Consider the following 18,998-nt stretch of genomic DNA (forward strand, 5'->3'; position numbering starts at 1 on the left):
GCGAGTCCGAAGCTACGACGACGATGAAAGCTGAAAAAAGGGAGAGAAGATAGTCAGTCAGGAATTGAATTCAAAAGACTATAAAGACAGAAACGAAGCGAACTTTTGAACTCACCGATCCATCCCACCTCCCTCGTGCCCTCATCACCACCTTCTCGACCTAGCCCTCGGATCCTCAAACCTATCAATCAGAGCCCCAACGCCCTGCCTCAGCCAGTCCTTCGCCGTCTCATCCACTCCAGGCGATCCCGTCACGTCCACCCTCGCAACCCTTGAACATCTCCCCAGCTCAAACCACTTCCCTCTCGAGTTCACCAACCGAATCAACGCCGCTCCCGTGATCCTTCCCATCTGAGCCAGACCCAAATCCTCGAGAAGAGGGCAGCACCCTGCTTCCAAGCTTGTGTGCGGCCAGTTGAGTGCGTCGAGGGTCGCGTCGGTGTAAGGGGAGGAGGAGAGGTCGAGGCATCGAAGGGAGCGGAAGTGGTTGAGACGGGAGATGAAGGTGAGTTCGGGGATGAGTTGAGGGGACCAGTTGACGAGGGAGGTGATGTTGGAAGCGTTCGGTGGGTGGGGAGGAGGAGGAAAGAAGAAGGGAGAAAGGTCGACGGTGTCGTCTGCCGACGCGTCGAGGAGGGAAGGGAGGAGGAAGGCGACGGATGTTGCGTAGCTTACGTCGCAGTGTCGGAAGGAGATTTGATTGAGGTTTGGAAGAGAGAGGATGGTCGGGGTAGGAAGGAAAAAGTGGGAGGAATTCCAGTCGACGAAGTTGAGCGTTGAGTCTTTGAGGCGGAGGGTTTGGAGGTTTGGAAGTTGTTGAAGGAGAGGGAAGAGGGAATGCCTGGTGCTGAATACGAAGCCAGTGATACTGAGCTCGACGAGGGAGGGAAGGATGAGGGAAGGAGAGGTGGCGGGGATGGGACTGGTATAATAGCTGGGCGGTTTCCAGAGGGTGAGATGGGTGACAGAGAAAGGAAGGTCGGCTGCACCAGTGAACGGCGTACGCCAGAGGTCCCACAGCTGCTCGAAGCCGGTATCCTCGTCGAGGCAGGAGTCGAAACGAGTGATGCTCGAGACGTTGCCCTTTAGGACCTGGAAGACTCCTTCGAGATCGTTCGCGTGTTTGAGCTCGAACGTCTTCAACGGGCCCTTGTCCAAGAACGCTCGAACCTTCCTCCTTGATTCTCCACGATGGACGACGAGATTTCCCCAAAGCGTTGGATCCTGAACGAAGATCGACCTCCATCGTCGAGAGACCGAAACGAGAGCGAAGGCGAGGTCTCCGGAGGGAGGGTCAAAAACTTGCTCGTGAACGAGGTGACGACCGACTTGAGTGAGAAGTTCGGAAGGAAGAGTATCGATGACGTTCTTGAACCCTCTCGAGTTCCTGAGGACGTCTTCGGAAAGGGCGATCTGGTCCTCGAAGGAGGAGGAGGAGGAGAGAGAGAATGGCGAAAGGAGGAGCGAGCGAATCGCCGGAGGGAGCTCCTGGAGGATTTCGAAGAGGCGAGCCTCCCCCTAGAGATTACCAAGGAGATAAGATTAGTGACTGAACCTTCCAGTCTGTTGTGCGAAGGTAACAGTCTACTCACTCTGGCAGTCAGACTCAGGGCGTCAGCGTTCTTCCCACCAAAGGACCGCTCAAGGTCGCGAAGTCGGTCGAGAACGACAGCTCGAGTAGCAAAGGTTTGAACGACGGGACCTCGAAGATCGGCTGCCTGAGTTATCGAGAGAGGATGAATCAGTACACTGGTGATGGCGAGAATGAATGAAGAAGGAGACGAGGAGGAGGAAGGAGAGGGTCGCACCTTGTCCAACAACGTCAACGCTTCGTCGAACGCGTCCTCCTCTTCCATCAGAGCGATTCCTTCCTCATAAATGAGGTCCCAGGAGGTGTCGGTCATAGTGAGAGGAAGGGATGGGTTGTTGGATTCGAGGAAAGGAAGGGAAAGGGAAGGAGAGGTGATGGCGGATGGAGGCCAAATCGAAACGAGCTCACCTCCTTCCTTCCTCTCTCCCTTTTCCATCCTAGCCACGACGACGACTTTTTTCTTAACTCGACATGCCCTCTCCCCTCCTGCCACCTCTCCAAGACCTCTCTGTCTCCCCGGAATCCCTCTTATCGTTCCTCTCCCTCCTCCTTGAACCGACTCCGATTCTCAAGTCCCTCCTCGTCCCTCAGCTCGAGGAGATCTTCTCTCATCCAGCAGCAGCTCCGACAGATCACGGAGACGTACTTCGAAAAGCGGAAGGAGTGGTCGACGTTTGGTCTAGAGAAGATAAGACTTCGTTCGTGGAAGGTCATCGTGAGTGCTGCTTCCAGGACGAAGGAGGGAGGGAGGAGGGCCGGTCGAGATGCTGGCGGAGTCGTCCGACTCGAGATTGTTGACTTCCTTCGCTTCCTCCTTCGTCTGACTTGGACTGTTTAGCTCGAATAGGAGAGGGAGACGTTCTGAGTGAACTGAGCAAGAAGGAGCAGGGTGTAGGAGGGCCTCCAACGACGCAGGAGACTTTGGATCGGTGAGCTCGACCTCTTCCTCCTCCCCTCTCCTCCTCCTCATTTCTCTCTTCCATCTTGCCCTCCACCTATCGTCTTGCCCTCCACAACCTCGAGGCGAATCGATCTCCGTTGATCGATCTCGAGATGATGAGACTCTTTTTTCCCTCTCGAAACCTACCACAACTGACCCTCACCCTCGTCTTCCTCCCTCCTCCTCTCCTCTCCCTCTCCCTCCTCCAACCAGTCTCAAACACCTCAACAGCCTCTACGAAGTAACCTACCCTCGCTTGCGCTATATCACCTTCGTAGCAGGCCGACCTCGAGCAGCTATCGCCGTTGAAATGGAGCAGCTTCTTGGAGACTCGCCCGTCGTGAAGGAGATTGGGAGTGCAGAGTGGGAGAGCGAGCTAGAAAGGGCTGTGAAAGATGTTTGGAGGATTGGGCATGCGAGACTGGGAGGGCTGGAGAAGGAGATGTAGGCATGTAGCTAGTTTTACTTTGACGAGTCGAGCTTTCGTGTGAGAGACTGAGTGTCGGAGACGACGGCGGGTGCTCTCGTGAACGAAGGGAGCTGAAGAGACTTTCGTCGAGCAGCCCTGGCCCAAGATGGGACGAGAAAACAAAGAGTGAAGTAGCATAGGTATAATGTGTGTTCGTTAGAGGTAGGTTGGCGACTGCAAGAACAGGAGCGGAAGTCAGCCGCGTCGACTGGACCGAAGGGAAGTCAAAGCTTTGAAACTCACAAGACGAGCGAAGCAAGTAAGAAGAGAGTCACGGGTCGTAAAATCTTTGAAAGTTCAGTGAGAAAGTCTGCTCGCAAACGGCGTCTCCAAGGAAGGGAGCCCTCGAAATCTCGCGAGCTCAACTCTCTTCCTTCCTCCCCTCCAATTCCTTCCCTCTCCCTCCTTCAGCCGCATGTCTTCTTCCAGAGTAGAGATTATCAACGCAGGAGGTGAGTAACCCCGACTTACTCATCTCTCTATCGCACTTGAGAACCAAAGCTGAGACCCTCTCCTTTCCTCGTTCGTTCTCGCAGGACTTCGATCCGATTTCCGTCGACCTCTCGAGCTTAGGACGTTCTCCCTCTCCATCCCTTCCTCCTCTTCAGCGAACTCAACAGCAGATGGATGCGCAACATGCTCTCATGGACTCACCACCGTCACAGCTTCCGTCCACGGACCCAAGGAGGCTAGGATGAGAGGAGGAACCCTCTTTGATCGAGCAGTCATCAACGTCGAGGTTGCCGTAGGAGCTTGGGCTGGGAGTGAACGAAGGAAGAGGGGCAGGGGAGACAAGTGAGTCCTTTCATCGCTACTAGTGTAGACACGACCGGAATCAGTCTTGGTAGAAGGAAGGTGGAGGGAGGAATAGAAGGAGCTCGAGAGGGGAGGGAGAGAGGGAGGGAGGATTTCCGAGCTCACCTCCTTCCCTTCCTCCTCCCTTCTCCCTCCAAGACGTATACAAGAACTAGCAGCTGCCCTCAAGAACACCTTCGAACCCGTCATTCAAACTCAACTGTACCCTCGGAGTGAAATCAACATCTACGTGCAGGTGCTTTCCATGGACGGAGGTCAGTTCGGTCTTCTTTCAGCCCAGCTCATCCTCAGCTCCTTCCCTCCCTCTCGAACTCTTTGTCCTCGACCCTTGCGTCCATTTCGTTGTTTCAAAGCTGACCTCTCACGCCCCTTCTCTACGCCACCATTCCTCTTTGGCTCTACAGCGCTCCTCCAAACAGCCATCAACGCAACAACCCTCGCTCTCTTGACCTCTGGAATCTCCCTTCTCGACTCTCTCCTCTCCCTCACTCTCGGTCCTCACCCTTCCTCACCAACCCCTCTCCTCGACCTCACCACCACAGAAGAGTCCGATCTCCCTCACGTCGTTCTCGCTTTTCTACCTCGGTCGGGGAAAGTCACGACTGCTGAGCTCGGAGGAGGGAGAATCGGAGTCGAGGAGTTTGGAGAGTGTGTGAGAGTGGGTGGAGAGGGAGTTGAGGTTTTGAGGAAGGAGATGGAGAGGGCTCTGAGAGAGTGGGGAGGGAAGGTAGCTACTGGTGGAGAAGGATTGGTGGGTGCTGCTCCTGCTGGAACTGCTGGTGGAGCAGGAGGGAAGTACGGGGATGAGGACGACGAGGACGAGGATATGGACCTATAGATGAGTTCATCAGCCCTAGTGTAGTACGGAGATGCAGAAAAGGTCTATCGTTGTTTCGAGGCGATGACCCTGAGGCGCGTCGACAGCTCAGGCTTTCTCAGTTCATCAACCTGAGGTCTCGTCTCGGGTCTTCACTCTCTTCCTCCCATGGTCGCAGAGCCAAGAAGACGATATATCTAGTAACGCGGGAAGTGTAAAACGAGATCAACCAAAAAAGAAAGAGCAGCCCGAGACCCAAAAAGCGAACGATAGAGAAACCAAAGTCCTTCAAACGACAATCACGTCGACTCCCTTCTTCGCGACCTTTCCCTTTTCACCCTTCACCAGCCCCTTCATCTTCCCAACCCACTTCGAAGCGACCTTCCCAACCTTCGACTTCCTCCTCTGCTGGACCTCTCCGTTCTGGATCTGAAGCGGAGGAACCTGCTTCCCGACGCGTCGAAACCATTTGGGTGCTGAGGAGGCGGAAAAGGTGGTTCCGAGGGTTTGAGAGACGACCTTGACGGGTTGGATGGAGAATCCCGAAGAGTTAGAGACTCGTCGTCGAAGAGTGGAGTTGGGAGCGAAATTTCTGATGCTGGCCGATCGAAGGAGGGTTCGAGAGGTGAGGGAGGACGACGAGGGAGTTCGAGACCTGACGAGGGGCAGGCTGGGCTTCTTGACGATGAGGTGTCCGACACTCTCGTTGTCGGAGTCGCTGATATCTCCGTTGTGAGTTTCATCGACGATGTGGACGGAGGGGTTGATTCGGCTGGAGAGGGGAGTGGATTGAGGTGAGGAGGCGGGAGTTGAGACGAACGAGCTGGCGGTAGAGGAGGTGAGAGAGATGGGGTGAGGGTGTTTGATCTGACATTGTAAAACGAAAGAATAGCTCAGTGAAAAGTCGAGGGGTCGGAGAAAGTGAGACGGAGACAAACCTCCTTGATGAGGTTTGACTGAACCGCGACGGGACGCGTCCCGAATTGAGATCGGTGTTGTTCCTCCGACGAGTTTTCGAGGTAGGATTCGAGCTGGTCGATGAAGACGAAGATGGGAGAGAATTGGTACTGTTTGTAGCAGAGAAATCAAGGTCAGCGAATCGATTCGAGGAGAGAGAATGGAGGGAAGAAAAGGCAACACGATGCAACTCACCCAGAGCCCGACGAGAGCGTAGTTGACGAATTGCTTCTTTAACCAAGAGCATTCCTCTGAGAGACAGAAGCATAAGCTCTGTGAAAATAGAACAAAGAGGTCAGAGTCAGCGACGGCGAGGTGATTCGAAAGGAGACGCGGACCCAGACTCACGAAAAACGTCTCGATTCCTTGGAGGATAGAGAGCTGAACGTCGAGGATGCAAGCCGAAACGACAAGGTATACGGAGAAGAGTGACTGGGGAGAGATGAAAGTTGCAGGTCAATGAAGATGTTTGAACGGTCTCGGAACGGGAAGGATCGACGCGTCGAGTTGATTCCCCGGTCGAGTTCTAAACGAAGCCGTCCCTCTTCCTTCCTTCCGCGGGAAGACGAATGATTTTCCGAATACCAGTATGCATCATCGACTCGTCTTCGACCTCCCAACGCTCGTAACCTTGTCGGCCCTCCTCGAGATGAGTCGTGCCTGACCTCCTCTTCCTCCCTTTCCTCGGCCTCACCCTCCCTCCTTCTCCAACAAGAGAACTCGCGAAACTGGAAGAAAATATGATGGAGAACTCACCTTGAGGTGCTTGAACTTCGCCGATGGAAGCCAAGCGGCACCGATGAGTACGAGCAACATGACAACGTGCAGTCCTCGAGGGACCATTCTGAAGTAGCTGTCCTTCTGCTGAACCGAGGAGTCCTCCAGTTGATGATCGTCGCTATCGAGAGTATTAGTAGGTCCGCTGAGCATGCCGAAGAGAGGAGTGGGAGGAAGGAGGGTGGGTGAACTGGACGTTGCGACGCGACGGGGAAGGAAGGTGAAGAAGCTGTGATGAAGTTGTGGTGGTTGGAGGTCAAGAAGGGAGGAGGTGAGAAGTTCCAAAGTCGGATTCGACTTCTCGCGTAGTTAGGGGGGAGGGGGAAAAGCGAGGCTCTGGATCAAAACGGTATCTGAGCCGTGATCGGTTCCTGGTCGAGAGGGAGACGGACGCGCGTTTGTTTTGATCCCTTCTCTGTTCCGAAGACAAGGGTCTATGACACCTGATCATCTTTCGGTAGATAAGAGAACTTGGGAATAGAGGATTCAAGCATGGACGAGTACGAGCAAGGCAGAAGAGGGCGAAGTCTGGGCGACGAAAGCGGGACGGGAAGCGAAGGTCAGGACAACGCAGATTTTACAAGGATACAGAGTTCGGAAGGGAGAGCCGATACGCCTTGAGATTCGCATCGGCCACGGGGCAGAGAAATGAGGAAAGAGGCAAACGTCAGACGCCAAACATCGTCAAAGAGGTCGGAACGCGACGCGATGTGATTTGATCATTTGTACGGAGCGAAGGCTGGCTGGAGCGGACGGAAAGAAGTTATGTGATAAGCTTTGAGTCGAAGGACATTTGGAGGCGAAAGGGAAAGGGTATGGAGCGAGGAGAGGGGGTGATTTCGCACACGGGAGACGCGTCGTCGGATCTAGATCGTTCGACGGGGTCTACTTTTCAAGTGCATCTTTTTTTCGAAGCGGAAACGAGTAAGTCAGAGTAAACGCACTTTAATTCACTGAGGAGCAGATTTTTCATCCTCGAGTCGGACTTTTAAACGAGTCCGGCTTCTCTCGATCCTCCATCCGCCTCTCCTTCTGCCCTCCAACTTCGACCTCCCTCTCCTCCCTTCCTTCCATTCTTCTCTCCCTCCGAGGATGTTGTCCCGTTCTCTCCTCCCCCGACCTTCTAGCAGGAGCTCTTCTGTCCTCCTCCTCCAGCTCCCATCTCGTTCCTACGCCTCTCCTCCCAACTCTCCTCCTCCTTCCATGACCACCCCTCCTCCCTCCCCTCCTCCTCCCTCCGATCGAGACACCTCCCTCCCTCCTCTCTCCTCCTACACTCCTCCTCCTCCTCCTTCTTCCACCGACAAACCCAAAAAGGTTCCCCTCTTCGCCTCGTTCCTCGCTCAAAAGATGGGAATCGACATCGACGAAGTCAAACGACAAGCGGCCGCTCAACGAGCGTTGCCTCCCTCGGAAGGAGGAGGAGCTGCTTACAAGAAACCCAGTTTCAAGGATTCCCTCAAAAACGCTATCAACAGCAACGCTAGGATGGGGGATATCTTGAGAAAGAGCAGGGAGGAAGCGGAGAAGCCGAGAGCGGATGGAACGTTCAGGGACTTGACCTTCATGGAGAAGATCACGCCGATCAAGATCGAGCCTTACAAGCAGAGGAAGTTTGAGGATATCATGAGTCAGAGGAGTGAGTAGTGCCTGCGGTGATCTTATCCGCTTCCGAGCTGCGAGAGAGGGAGGGAAGGAAGGAGAAGGGACCCGACGTCGCTTCTTGAGCTCAACTCCTCCTCCTTCCTTCCTTCCGTTCCTCCCCTCCTCTTCTTTCTTCACCCTCACTGACTGCGTCTATTCTCTCTCCTCTTTTCCATTAGCGTCCTTCATCCTCCAAGGTCTCGTCATCACTGGAATCTGGCTCTTGGGAGTCTTCTACCCTCCTGACTTCGGAACCCTCCTCTCCCCTCGACGAGCTCCAGCGGGTCCTGCTGCAGAGTCGACAGCTGGGAGAGCCGTCGTCAAGGAGACCGAGACGAGTTTGCAGGAGTTGGCGGTGGTGAAGGAATACAGGAAACTGGTAGGGTGGTACGAGTGTCGTGAGTACCGGGAGAACGAAGGTTGCTTGGGTTGAGCTCGACCTCCCTCCGAAGCTGACCTCGTTCTCTTTTTCCTTCGACCCTTCCCCCTTCCCTTCCTTCTCTCCTCTTTCACACTTCACTGCCACCCTCTCTCCACTCCGCAACCATTCCTCAGGTCCTTACACCACCCTCCCCGACTACGCCGTTGCCCACTCCCTCACCGCCGGAACCCTTCGAGGCCCTTCCAAACTCGCCATCCCTCCTATCGTCTTTGCCAAGGAGGATGAGTCCGAAGCCCTCGTCGTCGTTCATCTCGGTCGATCGCTCTGCGGGCACGACGGAATTGTGCATGGAGGAATGGTGGCGACGATTTTGGACGAGGCGACGGGGAGGAACGCGTTGTTGAACTTGCCGACCAAGATTGGTGTTACTGGTGAGTTTTTGCAGGCTGGACTGGATCTGATCTGTCGAAGGAGGGGACGTTGTAGGTGGTGTGCTCTGATGTTGGGGAGGAGGAAGGATGTGGCTCGTGAAATCAACGAAGGAAGGAGGACCAAACGAGTTTGAACTGACGAGTCTCTCTTGTCCCTCCGTTTCTTTTCCCTCTTCCTCTTCTCTTTTCTCACAGCCAACCTCTCCGTGAACTACCGAGCTCCTACCAAGGCCGATCAGGTTCGTGTTCCTCACCTCGTTTCCTCCCTCGTTTCCCTCCTCGAGTTATCTCGACGTCGAGCTGACCTTTCCTCGTTCTGTCTTCGTTCGTTCGTTCCTTTCCAGTTCGTCGTCATCAAAACTAAGCTCGTGGAGAGGAAGGGCAGGAAGGCTGTTGTCGCAGCGGAGATGTGGTCTCTCTCGGGGGATAAGTTGGCCGACGCTACGTGAGTTTCCTCCCCTTTTCGCGTCTCTCTCCCTCGATTTATCGCTCTCGCTCTCGCTCTCGCTGACGCGTCTTCTTTCTTCCTTCCCTTCCTCCCTTCCCACCTGATTTTCCCACTTCCTTCATGACCCTCTACCCACTCCAACGTCTTCGTCCCTCACCCCAATCCAGCGCCGTCTACGTTGAACCCAAATGGGCCGCTCTCCTTTCCGGTTCTGGAGTAGAGGAGTTGCTGGGAAAGAAGCCTGAGGGGATCACGGTGAAGGACGCGGTGGGCGTGAAGCCTTCGGGTCTGTTCCTTTAGATTGGTAGCCGTATGGTGGATTGGGTTTTGGGAGGGATGGAAGAGAGCGGAAGGGCAGGATCGGTTGGGAGAGGGGTGGATCTAGTAGAGGGTAGTACGTTTTTTTTAGATCCAGTGGTATCTAGATAGGTTTATGAACTGAGAAGCGAAGAGTTCGAGGGAAAAAGAGAAGTAAGAGGGACAGGAGAGGGGAGGGAGGAGAACGAGAGGGAAGCTTTCGGGCGTCGAACTTTCTTTTCCGTTCGAAAGTCCCCTCGATCCCGCTACATGAGCAAATCTGCAACTTGCATCAAGTGAGGGGTACATCAGGAGCAAAAGAAAGGACTGAGAAACGGCCATGTTGATAGGCTACAGTAGATCCGAGATAACGCGTCTCCCCTCCGGGCTTCGTCCTCTACGCTCTCACCAACCTCAACCCAAACTAACCCTACTCCCCACCCTATCCCCTCCACCCTCCGCCCCATCCAAGCCCCCGGGACTCCGTTCATCCACAAACTCGCTGTAGATCCTTCCCAACCTCTGTCGTTCGGACTCTGGCACCGACGGACGAGCAGTTTCGAGAGCGAGAGCGAGGTGGGAGGGGAGGATGATGAGCTGAGACAGGCGAGGCGGGCAGGGAGCGGGGAAAAACAAGGAGGTATGGAAGAGAGGAGAAAGGAGAGAGTCAGTTCGAATCGACGCAGAAAAAGAGGAAAAGGAACGCGTCGAAGCCGAAGCCAACTCACCTCCTTCTTCTCCAACGCCTTCTCACCCTCCCCTTCAACCTTCCCCACCCTCCTCGTCTTTCCAAACATGACCCCGACTCTCTTCCTCAACTCCATCTCCTGCGCTTTCGTCCGCGTCCCTCCCTTCCCAGCCTTCCCACCGCCTCCCAGCACAATCACTTCCCCATCCTCCTCCTCCTCTTTCCCTCCGTCGTTTCCATTCGCAGCATGGGTGGTTGACTCGTCAATCGAAGCATGCACGGACGCGAGGTGAGCCGTTCCAATGAGACCGCCTAGATCCGCTCCGGAGAAGAACTCGGTTTGGGAGGCGAGGGACGGGAGGGAGACGAGTGGGGAGAGGAGGAGGTGAGAGGTTAAGGATTGGATGATCTGAGTCACAGTGAGGAGAGAAAGGAGGAGAGTAAGTTGGGAAAGAGGGCAAGGGAAAGAAGGGGAGAGGGAGGGAGGAAGACGGACCTCGAGACGATCCTGGTACGAAGGGAGAGGGCAGAGCAGGGATTTATCGAGTCGACCTGGTCGAAGGAGAGCTGGGTCGATGAGATCTGGACGACTGCACATCGGAAAGAAGACTCAGGGGTCAGGCACGAAGAGAAACAGGAGGGAAAGAGGGAACAGAGACAAACCTCGTCGCAGCAAGAACGTAAACTCCATCGAGGCCCTCTGCTCCGTCCATCTGGGTGAGCATCTGGTTGACTACTCGGTCGGTGACTCCTGTGGAGTCGTGACCACTGGTAGGAGAGGGGAAACGCGGAGTGAGGAGGGAGGGGAGGGAAAGTCAGCGAGGAGTTTTCGACGCGACGGAATGTGCCGAGCTCGCACAGGAGCGAGTTGGAATCGTAGTGAAGGAGGTGTAGGAGATACGAACCGTTTGGGAGCAATACTATCAAACTCATCAAAGAACAAAACGCAAGGTTTCGCAGCTGAGGCTCGTTCGAAGAGATCTCGAACCTGTTCGAAATCGAAGCAAACTCGAGTCAGCTCTCTCGTCCTTCCTTCGCCCTTCAACGATTTTCCGCTTGGTCAGAACCGCCGAAAGAAGAAGAGGATCAGCTTACACTCTTCTCACTAGCACCGATGTACTTGTTCAAGATCTCAGGTCCCTTGACGCTGATGAAGTTGAGTCCGCACTCTTTAGCGACGGCGGAGGCGAGGAGGGTTTTCCCGCAGCCTGGGTAGCCGTAGAGGAGAAGACTGTCGAAAAGTAAATATATGGGGAGTCAGATTCCGTTGATTTCAGATCAAAAGAGGGACGGATGAGAAGAAGTGACAAGGTAGGAAGGAGAGACCGAAAAGCAGACGAACCCAGATCTCAACCTCAACGGACTTTGCGAGAAGATCGCTCCGTACTTGGTTGGCCATTCCAGAGTCTCTCGGAGGACTCGACGGGTGTCGTGAAGACCTGGCATCACAAAGGTCCCAGACAAGGGTCAGTTCGAGAAGACGAAGGCCGAGAAGGGGAGGAAACGAGACGAACCTCCAATGTCCTTCCAGCTCACGTCCGAATGATGCAGCTTCACGTCTCTCAACGAAAGAGGTACAAACCCCTTCTGAGATTCCTCGAAATCTTCAGCTCCGAGCAGGACCTACGCACCCAACCGAAAACGATGTCAGCTCCCCTTCGCTGACGTCGACGCGTCGAACTCCGGACGAGACGAACGCACCTCCCCATCCCTACTCCCCATCGACCTAACCACCCCCTCCTGCACCGCCCTCCCAACCAAATCCCCCAGGTCCGAAACCGAGTACCCCTCCGTCTTCCCAGCGAGCTCGACGAAGTTGATGGCTCGACCTCGGTCGTCCAGTTTGAGCGGAGAGGAGTTGAGTTTGAGGTCTACTAGCCAAGCGAGGACCTGGGAAATCAAGAGTGGAGGTTGGGAAGATGCTGGTCAGCTCTCGAAAATGAAACAGCAAGGGAAGGAAAAACAGTAAACGCGACGACCAACTCACCTCCCTTCTCCCCTCCTTCGCCAACCCACCTAACGAGACCTTCTCCCCGAACAGATGCTTCCCACCGAGAAGAGGGTTGACATCTGCTTCTCCCTTAGCTGTAGCGATGACGACGACGCCCGGCAGGAAGGTGTTGGTTGAAGGGCCGAGGAGTGAGATGAGGAGTTCGGCGATGAGTCGGGTGCGGGTTGTGTCGACGTGCTGTTGAGACGAAAAGGAAAGAAGAGAAGGAAATGGTCAGTACTGAGTGAGAGAGAGGGAGTTGAAACCGGTTTGGCAGAGGACGAAGGAGGGAGAAGACGAGACGCGTCGAATGGAAACGAACCTCCATCTCAGGCCCGCAAAGTCCATCCAGTCCATCAAGGATCATCACAGAGGGTCTTGACCAGTTGGCTTTAGCGATGAGGAGTTGAAGCGTCGACTTGATGGTGGCAATAGGGGAGGAAGAAAGCGTCGAGAGGTCGTGAAGGAAGGTTCCTGTCGAACGACGTCGGCAAGACGCAAAACGTCAGTCTCTCAAAGAAATCACCAAGTTCGAACTCGTCGAACGAGTGAGCGAAAGGGAAGGAAGAACTAGAGATAGGACGTACTCGCTAAAGTCCTCTCATCCTCCTCCAATCTCAACCCCAAAGCCTTCGCCAGCGTTGTCTTTCCGCTTCCCTGAGAGCCCGTCAAGAGTAGGATCCGAGAAGCTAGTATCACAATTCACACATCACAAGAACAAAGAACATCAGTCTCTACACTCCTCTTTATCCTCCCCTCCTTCTCCCCTCCTTCTCTCCTCGCCTCTCCGCTCCTCGACTCGACGCGACGGTGAAACGAAAGACTCACCGACATCCCCGCCAGCCCCAGCCCTCCCAGCCTTCCCAGACCCGGCCGACCCCGAGGCGGAGCCGAAGAACATCCCCGATTGAAGGACGAACGAACTGAGCAGGAACTCGAGGGACTTGGTGAACGGTTTGGAGAGACCTGGGAGGGATCTGCGGACGAAACGACGAAGACGAAGAGTCAGGTCAGCTTTTCGTCGATTTATCGCACATCGTTCGATTCCGCTTGTGATACCTTAGCTGTTTGAGGCATGGACGTACCGCAGTTTCTCCCTCTCCTTCTCCCTCTCCCCATCTTCCAACCCGCTCCCGTCCGAACCACTCGCTGCGTTCCCGTCCACCACCTCCTTCGCCCCACCCTCCTCCGAAGACAACCAAACCCTGACCAAGTCCCACTCCTCCAACTTCTGCTTCCCACTCATCTCGACTCTGTCGCCGAAGGACCGAAGCACGACGTGCCCGAAGGGGATGGACGCGTCGGATTTCAGTGGCAGCGTGACGACCTTTTTGCTCTCGTCCTCCTCTCCCTCCTCCGACAAAGAAGGCTCCTTAGTCTCGACTGGTGCTGATGATGAATCAGGCGAGGAACTGAAGGGCGGTGGGACGAGTTTGAGATTGATGGAGCTGTTCGTCGTTGTCGTTTTGGATTTGGGCTTGGGTTTCGTCGAGGAGGCTTCTGGGAGAAGAGCGATGGACTCCGGACTGAGCAAAGCGTACCAACCCTGCAGTACAGTTGGTTCGTCGTCGGAAGAAGAAGAGAGAGGAGGAGTAGTGGGTGGGGAGTCGGGGAGAGGGACGAGGCGGGAGGGGAGGATTCGGAGGATGGGTGAGTTGTCGGGTGGTTGAGAGGTGGGTGAGGTTGATTTGAGTTTGGGTGTAGGAGTTGGTTTGGCGGTGGTGGGAGCTGGTTTGGAAGAAGGAACTGAGGTTGGTTTGGGAGCGGGAGGAGGTGGTGGTCGAAGCATCGGCGAAACGATGATCTCCGTGTCTTGCGAGAGGAGGAGAGCTGGTGCTTTGGCATTCGGAGTCGGCGACAACGATTCTACATGACGAAATAAAAAACATCAAATGTCAGTTCAGAAGCCCAAACCCGAGCTTCAAGTGAACGAGACCGAGAAGGAAGAAGTCGAGGCTCACCAACTCTCATCCTCACCCGATTCTTTCCCTTCACCCAAACCTCCAAGATTTGGTTGAGCGAGCATACTCGAACGTGGAAGAGCAAGTTTTGTTCGAGGTAGTTGGCGTGCATGGACTGACGACGACAAAAATACGCAGAGGTCAGCGTCGAAGGAACGAAAGGGAGGAAGAGGGAGAGCGAGGTCGGAACGAACAATGATTTCCCAATCTTCGGGCGTGAGAGGAGCGACGGAGATGCTCTTTGCTGGGGTTAGAGAGTGGATGATGGAGATTTCGACCTTGAAACAGAACCGACAAAGTGTCAGGACAAGGTGAGAGAACGAGAGAAGAAGACGACTCACCTCCATCCCATCCTTCCATCCAAACCCTTCCCCGACTCCCGGATCAACTTCCAACCATTCCTTCCCTCCTCCTGCACCACCACCGCTACTACTCATTCCCGACCATCCCAGATACGATGCTTTCCCAGTTTTAGTGAGGACGTGGAGGGCAAGGCTTTGAGGTCTCTGCGAAAACGAGGAAGGGTCCGCTTCAGTTTCCATCTCTCCTCCTCCCTTGATTCCCTTTGAAGAACGAACCTTCTGAGCTTGAACCAAAGGCGAGTAGATGGAGAGAGGAAGGTTTGCTAAGGTTGTCTTCAGAGGGAGAAAGCGGATAAAGGCGGTTTGAGGCATCGTCGTCGTTGGAGGGAGGAGAGAAGAGAAGGAAGGAAGGTGAGCTCGAACGAAGGAGAGGTCGGGGAGAGGAGGGAAGTAGCCGGTGAGCTGAAGCGGTACCTTTTGCTGAGATTTTTATGTCTTTATTGTAGAAGTAAGGAGGTTTTCGATCAATGAGTTCTAACCTGAGTGATGCGAGAAAAATCCTTCGCGTCGAAGCTCAAGAAACGGTCGTCAAGGCCAGCTCGGATTTGCTTCCCTCTCCTCAGCCCTCCTTCCTTCTTTTGAGCTCGCAACGACGACCTTTCCCTCCACTCAGCTTCTCTAACTCGGTTCATGTCCCGTCCTATTCAGTTCGTTATTGGTGAGCTCAATCATCTTTAATCTCGCGTCGGAAAAGGAGCAGCCACGAGAAAGAGAGCTGACCCTCTCCATGCCTTCCTCCCTTTTTGGTTTGGTCCAAACAGAGCACCTCGAGGAGGACGATGCGGAGAGCAAAGAGGTCCCTGCTTGGGTTGGGGTGAGTCAGCGGTCTTCTTCACGTCTTGTTGGGTGAGGGCTGCTTGAAAAGGAGACAAGGAGGGGAGGTTGAAGAGGGACGGAGGGAAGGAAGGGAGAGAAGTTGAGCTCAGCTCGACCTCGTTTTGGGCAAGCTCCTCTTTCTTCGAGAGTGCCGACGGCGAGCGGCTACGAGCGGAGGTGGTTTATCGGAGCTCTGAAGTGTCTATACGGAGCTTGTCGATCTCCTTGAAACCGAGTTCTGGGGAGAAGCAGGAGCGACCTCGAGCGTTTGGGTTAGGGTTAGCTCCCCTTGTTGAGCTCTCCTCTCCTGCTGCTTATCTCATCGTGCTCTTGTATATCTCAGGAACACATCACTGACTCCTCTCCTCTTTCCAATTGCTTCTATCTCTCCCTTATCCTAGCTCGAATACACAGTTGGTCCCCCTCCTCTCCTTCTTCTTCTTGCCTCCCCTCCCCTCACCTCTCCCTCTCCCTTTCAAACCTGACTCTCCTCCTTGCCTTTTCTAATTCTCTCCCTCTACAGCACATGCTCACCCTCTCCCCACCCGAATCAACCGTCCACTTCACCTCCCTCTCTCCTTCCTCCCGTCTCGCCCTCGCTTCAGCTTTCGCTCCCGCTCCTCAATCCACCCCCACCCTCGCAACCGCTGCAGCCCACACCTCGGACGTCCTCACCCTCATCAAGGACATGAACATTGATATCTCGAGGGTGTGCTTGCTGGATCCCAAGGCGGAGAAGGAGTTGGCTCCCGAGGATGGGGAGGAGTTTGATGTGTTTCTTTTCGGGGGGATTTTGGGTGAGCAGCTCTTCCTCCCGGTCCATCTCATTGGGTAGAGCTCAGAGCTCTTTCGGAAACGAACAGTTCGCTTGTTCGAAAAAACGCCGCTGATCTTTCTTTTCTTCGTTTCCGGAACGCCAGGCGACGACCCTCCCCTCGACAGGACTTCCGTCCTCCGTCTCAAGGGCTTCCCTGGAAGGCGACTCGGTCCCGTTCAGATGACCACTGATACCGCGTTGGGAGTGGTGAAGATGGTGGTGGTTGATAAGAGTGCGTCTTCTCCCACTTTGTCCCTTTCCGCCCTTCTCAGCTCGTCGCGTCGCTTCTTCCCCCGTTCATTCGAAATCTGACTTTGTTTTCATTCCCGGTTGATTATTATGCAGTCCCTCTCGAGAAGATCGAGTACAACGAGTTCCCCACCATCCACTTCAACGCTCACGAGAGTGTCGAGATGCCTTTCCGTGCGTTCCCCTCTCTCTCTTTACTCTCTCCCTTCCCATCCCGACGCTTCCGCCTCAGTCGCAGCCGTCGCCCAACCCATCCTCCCCCGTTTGCTCTACTTGTGTGCACGAACTGAATTTGTCTTCTTTGTTGTCTTGAACGCGACTCAGGATACATCAAAGGACCTGATGGAGAACCCCTGTTGCCTGTGGGGATGAGGGACCACTTGAAGAAGGATCTGGATAGGAGTTTCGAGTTTTAGGTATGAAATTGATTGAATGTTTTCTTTTGGCTCGGGAGAGGTGAAAGAAGTGAGGGAGCGAAGGGAGGGAGGGAGGCAGAGGCGAGGAGACGCGTCCTCTCCTCCGATCCTCTCGATGAGTCGACCCTTCCTCTCTCCCTCCGACCCGAAGCAATCCATTCCTCTTCGGATCCTTTTTCCTCTTATCACAGCTTTAGGTCCGCCATGTTTTGCTTCCGCTGTTATCGCCTCGCCGTCCTTCAGGGAGGAGGAACACGATTGCTCTGCCTCGCGCACCGCCGTCGCCCTTCTCTTGCCCTCCTTTATTTTTCTACGATCAGTTCACGCTCAACGACCATCACCTCCTCCTGAAGACATGGATCGACATCAAGACGAAGCTGAGTGGTCGTACGAGATCAAGTGAGTCCCTATCGTCGCTCAGAGGAGGCAGGAAAGACGAACGAGTTGAGTTGACGTCCGTTTTCTCCGTCTCGCCCCTCTTTCGTTCTCCAAGGCTAGTCGAGCAAGGTCAGTCTTTTCTCGCTATACTAATAGATCCTATCATGCTGACATACTCCTCGTTTTCCTCTCTCGACCAGTTGAACGCAAGCACGACTCTTCTTCCGCGCCTTCCCCTCCTCCTCCTCTCTCCGACGAAACGCCTCACTCTTCGGGGACCTCCTTCAACGGGACGAATCTCCACGACCTTGACCATGCTACGGGTCCTCCCAGGCAGGGCTCAGTCTGGACGTTCTCAGCTCGAGTGGGTCCTCCTTTCCTCACTCCGTCGCGTCGAACGAATCGATCGAGCTCCAGCTCACATCGCCCTCCTTCTTCACTCTTCCGTCCCTCCTTCCTCTGTTTCTTTCTCCGCAGATGTTCCTCCTGTACATCGCCGGCTTCGTCTTGGTCACGACTTCGATGCTGTCGGCTGCGATGAGGCTTCAAGCTCGCGCCGCAGAGACACAGGAGTCTGGCCTCGACTCGAACTCGAGATCAATCGAGGAATCGCTCTACTACACGGGGTACCTTCTTCAGGCTCAGTCGATTGTTTGCGAGTGGGTAGTGTCTTTTACATGCATCTTTGTGAACAGGGGGATGGAAAGCGGGTGAAGAAGAGACACCGGAAGCTGACCTCGTTCGTCTCGGCTGTTTCGCTAGACTCGTCCTCCTCGGAGCAGCTTACTTCTCCATCGTCACTCAAAATCTCATCGCAGTCGTCGCTGTTCTTCTTTTCAACGTCTACCTCGTCGTAGGAGGGTGTCAGTGCATTCTCACTCTTTGGGTTCTCGGTCCGTGCTCGAGGGACAAGAAGACGACTGATGGCCTGGCGACGCGTCCTTTCACCTTTTTCTCTTTGCAGTCATCGAGGCTGGTCAACGAGGCTACCTCTTGGCTAACCACAACGGACCTGAAATGGATACCGTCCGAAAGATGTTATGGGCTGTTCCTGTCATCGACATATGGTGAGTTGAACATTTGCGGACGACGAAGAAACAAAACGCAACTACTAACGTGTCCCCGTTTTTCTTCGTTCCCCAGCTTCCACTTCGGCTCCGACTGGTCCGCCTTTCGACTCTACAAGGAACTCGGATGGACTGCGTACAAGAAGTCTTCGGCAGACATCACTCTCGGAAATCTTCTCCAACGCGTCTTGATCCTTCGAGCGACCTCTTTCGTGAGTTGATCCCCCTTCTCTTTCCTTTTCCTTCCCCTTTCCCTTCCGTTTTCTCGTATCTTCATGCTCGATCGTCGTCCAAAACTGACTCTAGGTCCTGTTTTACCCACAGTTCTCTGGCGTCTTCGTTCTCGTCACCTTCACCTCGACTCTCGTCGTCCTCGTGGACTGGGTCCCTTTCTTCAGCGGAATGGAATCGGTTCCTTATCTCGCTCCTGAATCACTCAGGATCCTCATTCCCGCCATCTTCGCAGTCGTCTCCTTCTTCGGAGCTCTGTTCCTGTTGAGGCTCGGAGTGAGGCAAGAGAAGAAACCGTTGGTTTGCGCGTCGATCGGGTTGCAGGTCAGTCGAACTCTCCTTTCTTCGTCGTGTCGCTCAAACAGAGTAGTTGAGCTGACTATCCTCTCACACTTTTAGGTAGCTAGTCTAGCTCTCCACCTCACGACGATCGGGATCTTCTCTCCCCTCCTTC

At 54.5% G+C, this 18,998-nt stretch overlaps 7 protein-coding genes across 7 annotated transcripts; 4 read left to right on the forward strand and 3 right to left on the reverse strand.

The window, feature by feature from the left end:
• Positions 1 to 144: 144 nt before the first annotated feature.
• BDY24DRAFT_415715 (uncharacterized protein) lies at positions 145 to 1,904 on the reverse strand (the record flags this gene model as incomplete). Its single annotated transcript, XM_076643489.1, has 3 exons — positions 145 to 1,518; positions 1,593 to 1,718; positions 1,809 to 1,904. 3 exons carry the CDS (start codon positions 1,902 to 1,904, stop codon positions 145 to 147), a joined length of 1,596 nt encoding a protein of 531 aa, XP_076495916.1.
• An 85-nt stretch (positions 1,905 to 1,989) lies between these two features.
• On the forward strand, positions 1,990 to 3,278 carry BDY24DRAFT_390955 (Oxo-4-hydroxy-4-carboxy-5-ureidoimidazoline decarboxylase). The gene is made up of 3 exons (XM_076640741.1): positions 1,990 to 2,306; positions 2,430 to 2,520; positions 2,745 to 3,278. The coding sequence occupies exons 1-3, from the start codon at positions 2,063 to 2,065 to the stop codon at positions 2,977 to 2,979; spliced, it is 570 nt and encodes a 189-aa protein (XP_076495917.1). The 5' UTR covers positions 1,990 to 2,062; the 3' UTR covers positions 2,980 to 3,278.
• A 53-nt stretch (positions 3,279 to 3,331) lies between these two features.
• Positions 3,332 to 4,672, forward strand: BDY24DRAFT_390957 (3' exoribonuclease family, domain 1-domain-containing protein). Its single transcript, XM_076640742.1, has 4 exons — positions 3,332 to 3,452; positions 3,537 to 3,795; positions 3,955 to 4,070; positions 4,221 to 4,672. The coding sequence occupies exons 1-4, from the start codon at positions 3,416 to 3,418 to the stop codon at positions 4,652 to 4,654; spliced, it is 846 nt and encodes a 281-aa protein (XP_076495918.1). The 5' UTR covers positions 3,332 to 3,415; the 3' UTR covers positions 4,655 to 4,672.
• Positions 4,673 to 4,921: 249 nt separating this feature from the next.
• Positions 4,922 to 6,520, reverse strand: BDY24DRAFT_415718 (uncharacterized protein; the record flags this gene model as incomplete). The annotated part of the gene is made up of 5 exons (XM_076643490.1): positions 4,922 to 5,500; positions 5,572 to 5,700; positions 5,786 to 5,863; positions 5,939 to 6,022; positions 6,347 to 6,520. The coding sequence occupies 5 exons, from the start codon at positions 6,518 to 6,520 to the stop codon at positions 4,922 to 4,924; spliced, it is 1,044 nt and encodes a 347-aa protein (XP_076495919.1).
• Positions 6,521 to 7,320: 800 nt separating this feature from the next.
• Positions 7,321 to 9,734, forward strand: BDY24DRAFT_390960 (PaaI family thioesterase). Its single transcript, XM_076640743.1, has 6 exons — positions 7,321 to 8,006; positions 8,191 to 8,409; positions 8,567 to 8,824; positions 9,020 to 9,063; positions 9,169 to 9,269; positions 9,440 to 9,734. Exons 1-6 carry the CDS (start codon positions 7,460 to 7,462, stop codon positions 9,570 to 9,572), a joined length of 1,302 nt encoding a protein of 433 aa, XP_076495920.1. The 5' UTR covers positions 7,321 to 7,459; the 3' UTR covers positions 9,573 to 9,734.
• Positions 9,735 to 9,848: 114 nt separating this feature from the next.
• Positions 9,849 to 14,922, reverse strand: PEX1 (AAA family ATPase peroxin 1). The gene is made up of 18 exons (XM_076640744.1): positions 14,787 to 14,922; positions 14,550 to 14,714; positions 14,403 to 14,486; positions 14,209 to 14,323; positions 13,333 to 14,113; positions 13,076 to 13,224; positions 12,835 to 12,936; positions 12,570 to 12,721; positions 12,245 to 12,445; positions 11,959 to 12,147; positions 11,772 to 11,880; positions 11,600 to 11,696; positions 11,353 to 11,488; positions 11,163 to 11,245; positions 10,921 to 11,025; positions 10,754 to 10,847; positions 10,298 to 10,666; positions 9,849 to 10,166 (listed from the first exon to the last, which is right to left on the reverse strand). Exons 1-18 carry the CDS (start codon positions 14,880 to 14,882, stop codon positions 9,984 to 9,986), a joined length of 3,210 nt encoding a protein of 1,069 aa, XP_076495921.1. The 5' UTR covers positions 14,883 to 14,922; the 3' UTR covers positions 9,849 to 9,983.
• Positions 14,923 to 15,157: 235 nt separating this feature from the next.
• On the forward strand, positions 15,158 to 16,900 carry SFM1 (protein-arginine N-methyltransferase SFM1). The gene is made up of 7 exons (XM_076640745.1): positions 15,158 to 15,228; positions 15,332 to 15,384; positions 15,788 to 15,799; positions 15,910 to 16,183; positions 16,307 to 16,435; positions 16,549 to 16,626; positions 16,777 to 16,900. Exons 1-7 carry the CDS (start codon positions 15,201 to 15,203, stop codon positions 16,866 to 16,868), a joined length of 666 nt encoding a protein of 221 aa, XP_076495922.1. The 5' UTR covers positions 15,158 to 15,200; the 3' UTR covers positions 16,869 to 16,900.
• The last annotated feature ends 2,098 nt before the right edge of the window (positions 16,901 to 18,998 follow it).

The sequence above is a fragment of the Mrakia frigida genome (genome assembly GCF_051309035.1).
Source record: "Mrakia frigida strain ATCC 22029 unplaced genomic scaffold BDY24scaffold_18, whole genome shotgun sequence".
In the NCBI taxonomy this organism is placed as follows: Eukaryota; Fungi; Basidiomycota; class Tremellomycetes; order Cystofilobasidiales; family Mrakiaceae; genus Mrakia; species Mrakia frigida.